Genomic DNA, 5,722 nt, shown 5'->3' with positions numbered 1-5,722 from the left:
CGTATGCCATAATGAAAAATTGTTCTATTTTGCTGATATGTGTCTTCCTATGGGTTTGAACATGAGTGGCCAGACATTTGAAAAATTCAGTACATCCCTCCATTGGATCATGGCCAATAAATATGGGGCTGCCATGAGTCACATGATAGATGACTTTTTCTTTGCGGGCCCTGCGAATTCTTCTAAATGTCAGTTAGCAAAATTTTAATTAGGCCTATAAAGAGTTCCAAAACGGTGTTACCGGTCACAACTTTGACTATTTTTGGGATTGAAGTTGATTCTGAATTAATATTAACCCAATAGCACGCAGAACGTCCGCCAACGTCCGTACTATATTTCCTCAGAACGTCCGTCAACGCCCGGGTGTTTATATTGTCCGCTGTATCAAAAATACTGCACTGAGATCATTGATTCACGGCTCCTTTGATAGCTAACATATGTGCCGACACGCTCGAGGTGTGAAAACCGGGTCATTGTATTTGACTTTTCCGAGTAAACAAAGCGTGAACTTTGAACTTTGATACCGGAAGATAACGGTAGTCATGTGACTAACTGGTTTTTTCCTCTGACCTGCATTACTTGTTACCTGCATTCCACTGTTTCAAAATGGCTAGCACAAGTAAAGGAATGGATGTTACGACTGCATTGGGTCTTTTGATGGAATCGGATTCAGAATTGGAAGAAAGTAGTGGCGAGGAATCTGATGGTTATCCAGACCATTCGGATTTAGAAATCTCTATGCAGGTAGGTTTTTTTATCTTCAAAAATCGTACTTATTTGTTTCGTTTTCTCTATGAAACGTGTTTGTAACTTTGTCGACAGTCTAGTCCTGAGGATTCATAAGGGGTTCATGTGTTTGTTTTATTCAAACTAATCATTTTTGGGGGAATAATGTGCGTATGTTGAGAATTTATTTGTTGAAGTTGTGAGAGACGTCATGAAGTGAGTGACATAGATATACTTTGTTTCATTTGTTTACAAATGGCTAGACCTACTAACGGTAAATTGCTATTTTGGTGTCACGTGACAATATTCCCCCGAGGCTAATACAATAATTATTTCAATAGGCTATTGTTTTTAGACGCCTCGATCTTGCCACTTTTTCCTATTTTGTTTTATTATAGATGTAAGCCTAAAAAAATAAAATAGACATTGGCTACTGTTGAAACTGCAGTTTGCAACTATCCATGCTCATTACAAGTAGAATATTTATTCAGGCTTACCATAAACAAGATTACAAAAAATGTTATAAAGCTTGATAGTGTGTGGTTATAAAAACTTGACTTACAGAACAAATATATTTTTATATTTTTAGATTGATGATGAAGACACTGATAGTGATCTTGACTGGGCTGCTCCAACAGTATCCGATAATGACTCCGATCTACCTGATATTTCACCAGCCTCCACAAGATGATAATGCACCAAGAGGTCGTCCAGCAGCAAGGGGTCGTCCAGCAGCAAGGGGTCGTCGAGGCCGTGGCAGAGGAAGAGTTCGAGGTGATAACCAGAGACCCCCCTTGGACCAAGGATGGTCTTATGACATGCCAACACCAAACATTTTACCCTTCAGAGAAGATCGGGGGCCAAAATGCAACCTGGCCTATGATGCCCTTGAAGTTGACTACCTACTTGCATGTATTGGTGAAGATTTTTTTGAGAAGGTGGCGAATATGACCAACTTATATGCTGTGTACCAGAGTCCGCCAGACAACCCAGATCCTGCTGATCCTCTCAAGACTTCCGACTCGCACTGGACACCTACCACAACAGACGAGATGAAGGCATACTTTGCCATAATGATGCTAATGGGAATCAAAGAGCTTCCTGAGTATGCAGATTACTGGTCGAATGATTCAGCATTGGGTGATCAATATGTAAGTTCCCGGATGTCTCGTCGCCGCTATGAATCCTTGAGTAGGTACTTACACATTACAGATCCAAACAATGAAAATAAAGAAGACAAACTTTGTAAAGCCAGGCCATTTATTGACACACTACAAGACAAATTCCCAAAATTATTCGGCCCTGGACCAGCTCTCTCGATAGATGAAGCCATGATCAAATACAACGGTCGTATAAAGTGGAAACAGTATATGCCCAAGAAACCGACAAAGTGGGGAATGAAACTTTGGTGCTTATGTGATGCAAGTACTGGCTATTGCCTAAAATTTGACGTCTACACTGGCAGATCAGATGATGATGCTCCTGACAAAGGCCTTGCCTACCAAGTAGTAATGGGCCTAATGGAGAAATTTATTTTATCCAACCACCAATTATTTTGCGACAACTTTTTTACCTCGCTTGACCTGGTTAGAGACCTAAAAGATGCTGACACATACTATTGTGGAACAGTAAGAAAGAATCGTAAAGGCCTTCCTAAATCCATTGATGAACCACGTCTCGCCCCTGGTGAAAGTGTGAAGATGGCCACTGACAGGGATATTATCTTCTGTAGGTGGAAGGACAAACGGGATGTTTATCTTGTCTCCTCAAATAATGATGGTTCGGACACCGAGAAGCCCAGAACACGCCATCGCCAAGATGAAATGATTCAGATACCAACCATGGTGGTAGATTACAATAAGAACATGGGAGGTGTAGATCACCTTGACCAGTACAGATCTTATTATAATCTTGGACGTGCTGGAAAGAAGTGGTGGAAGTATCTGGTTTTTGCCTTGCTAAATATAGCGGTTGTAAACGCTTATATTTTGTGGTACTCATCTAGGATGCCATTGCCAAAAAATAAGAGAAAGTGGTCCTTGAAGACATTCAAACTGAGAATAGTCCACCAGTTAGCAGACAATTTTAGTTCTCGCAAACGTAAATGTTCATGGGAAGGAAGAGAAATACAGAAAGTCATCGAGAGAAACATAATGCCAGGACATGACCTTGTTAGGTTTGATGGAAGAAAGAGAGCCTGCCAATGGTGCCTGAAAGAAAAGAAAAGAACTGCCTCTGATCGCTGTGTGGTATCAAGTTTTGGGTGTTCGCACTGTCGAGTAAATCTGTGCCGTGATGGTGATTGTTATGTAAAATTTCACGGAATAATTTGAATTTGAAAATACAATGTCAGGTGAATAACAATGATGTGACCAAAATAAAACTAATTTGACTTGACTTGAATAATATGAACAGAATAAAACTAGTGTGAATTGGATAAACATGTGAACAGTTGTGACAATCAGTGATAATATAAAATAAAAAAAATGCTCTATTATTTTTTGTTTTTTTATTTTAGCATCTTTTTTTTTATCCTGTATGCATGTAGTTATTTCTAATAAGTGGTAAAAGTATGTCTGAAGTCTTGAATACATGCAAACAGGATAAAAAATATATATATATAGGCGTATATAAAAAAAATTTTTTTTTGAAAAATTCAAAAAAAATTTTTTTTTTTATTTATATATCCATTACTTTCAAATTGGTTTATGGTCACGATTTATACCTCTGTGATCTAAAAACTACATACCATTGGAAAGATAAATTTATTAGCTATAAAATAACACTTGGTTGTAATGTATGATTTTCAATAGCTTTTTCATGATAGTTGAATGAACAAAACAGGTCATTTATTAGGTCAAATGTATATTTTAAGCGTTTGATATTATGGAATCATTAATTAAACTTGTGGCAACTAATGGGTTAATTCCAATACTGTACATTCAACAGACTTTGTGAGGATAGATAACACTTTGCAGCAATTAACACGTAAATATTACTACTGACGTACAATACTACAAATGATATTTGTAAAAGGAATGAAAAATATGCTGTTGATTTTTCTTGCTTTAAAATAAACATGAAAGTAATAAAATCTTTGATAGGTCTCAACAGGTACATTGTACACCAAAAAAAAAAATGAAATGAAATGGGGTTTAACGTCCTACTATTCTGCTCCGACTGAGCCAAGAAAAAAACCCATGGAAGTTGAAAATATTTCGTCATCTTCTGACGCTAAGAACAAAGAGAAAACACCCGATTCCGAAAAAGAATACAAGGCTTTCTAAACACCTTCAAAAGTCAAAAGAAGTGCTCTCTTTCACAATTTACAAACTATTCTTTGTAAAATTCACTAATATTTCTACAGTCATTATCATTACATGTATGTATTCTTTTTTTTTAAATTATTGTATTTTGTACATCTTTTTGTTGAAACAGGACATTCAGCCTATCAATACTAAATATTGTAAATAATCTCTGGGATTATTAATCCTTTTTTTCTTTTTTACAAGTGCATGTTTATTTAAGTTAGGATAAATACTTCAGATTATCTACACAGACTTTGGCGTGTTCATTGCAGATTATTTTACCAGTTTAAAACAAGTCGACAGATGGATTCATTCAATTGAAGTAGTATGAATGGATTTTTTTTTATAAATGGATACAGATTTATATGTAGTCAACCTAGAAGATGGCGTCTATGCCGTCTACCATATGTAAGGAAACCCTACCACATCTACCACATTTTGACACAGACTTTATGGTGAAGAACACACCACCACAGAGGAACCAAGCAATACTCAAGTTATAGCCAATTCAGAAATTAATTCCGAGTTTAACTTTTCTAATCATTATTTTTTTTTAATATTATCTCATTATCATTTTTTGTACGATTTGATAAACACTGACGCTTTAGAATTCAGATGCCATGCTTGCATAGCAGTAGTGTATACTATTGACGCGTGTAACCGATTCATAAATCGGGTCAGTTTGTACGTTGGAACAGCCTTAAGTTAATATGATAGAAGAGCTTTTAGTTTAAGGGATAGGTTATTGTTATTGTCTAATAATATGAACTCTCTGGACTGTTGTAATGTTTTTTGATGTATGTTTTTTATGTATATTAATTTATTACGTTATAAACTTCCAGGCTGCGCTACGCTTCGTAAAATAGTAACCTAAAGCATTGATTGTTAAATTGTTTAATATCCCTGCGTAATTAATGCTCCCTGTGTCAGTCTTGCAAATGGCTTTCCTAGAAACCATGTTTTTTCGTTTTTGCGTGTGGTCAAGTTAACAGGCTCTTGGAGGTAAATAATTCTGTAATATTGCATTTGTATGTCATATTTCGTTTAATGTAGTATTCATTTATTTGTCCTGCTAGGTTTTGCGTTGTGTTAAACTGTATTAATTTGTATTTTTCAGTTTTCACGTCTGTGTTACCGGCATGTCTTTTAATTCAAGTCTGGAAGTTCGAGTCTAAGTTGTTTGCGTTCATCATGATTGTATGATATTCTACGTTAGGCTATTTCCAATGTTTATACGATGATATCCTCGTCCGATGTCATGAAGCATTAAAGAGACAATGAATAAAGATATGTATATGGTGTATTACAGTTAGTCGAGTCTCCTTTTCAATCTATGGTGTTATACTCCTGTTATCATGATCACAGGCTGGGTGCGTTCGTCTGGGTCTCCAGCTGCCTGTACAGTGAAAACTCCTCTGCACGGAGTTCGAACACCTTTCGAATGGAATGAAAGGAACTTTATGCGGTAAATATGTAAGTCAACTTTGAAGTTTTCTGACATTAGTGCGTCCTTAGTATTATTTGAACTGTTATAAAAATTGCGGCAGTATTGATGAAGAGGACATTATATTTTTTCGTTTGCGCATTGTTTACAATGGCTACGTCTGCGAGTGATCCAGTTGATCCTACTGATCAGAGTGCATACGGTTCTGTTAAATCAAGATCAGCGAAAAGATCGTCTGTTATTT

At 36.4% G+C, this 5,722-nt stretch overlaps 1 protein-coding gene and 1 long non-coding RNA gene across 2 annotated transcripts; both read left to right on the top strand.

Annotated features, from left to right (window-relative positions):
* The first annotated feature begins 600 nt into the window (after nucleotides 1–600).
* LOC126808485 (piggyBac transposable element-derived protein 4-like) lies at nucleotides 601–3,177 on the top strand. Its single transcript, XM_050533230.2, has 2 exons — nucleotides 601–744; nucleotides 1,316–3,177. Exon 2 carries the CDS (start codon nucleotides 1,320–1,322, stop codon nucleotides 3,057–3,059), a length of 1,740 nt encoding a protein of 579 aa, XP_050389187.1. The 5' UTR covers nucleotides 601–744; nucleotides 1,316–1,319; the 3' UTR covers nucleotides 3,060–3,177.
* A 1,519-nt stretch (nucleotides 3,178–4,696) lies between these two features.
* LOC126808505 (uncharacterized) lies at nucleotides 4,697–5,337 on the top strand. The gene is made up of 2 exons (XR_008787407.1): nucleotides 4,697–5,036; nucleotides 5,152–5,337. It is a non-coding gene; the product is annotated as an uncharacterized LOC126808505 (long non-coding RNA).
* The last annotated feature ends 385 nt before the right edge of the window (nucleotides 5,338–5,722 follow it).

Source organism: Patella vulgata, chromosome 1 (assembly GCF_932274485.2).
Source record: "Patella vulgata chromosome 1, xgPatVulg1.2, whole genome shotgun sequence".
Taxonomy (NCBI): Eukaryota; Metazoa; Mollusca; class Gastropoda; family Patellidae; genus Patella; species Patella vulgata.
The sequence above is the reverse complement of the archived record's forward strand: the minus strand, read 5'-3'. Positions and strand labels throughout refer to the sequence as shown.

What these genes read in the sequence shown, in the direction of transcription:
- LOC126808485 (XM_050533230.2), top strand. Translation starts at nt 1,320, where the DNA reads ATGATGAAGACACTGATAGTGATCTTGACTGGGCTGCTCCAACAGTAT.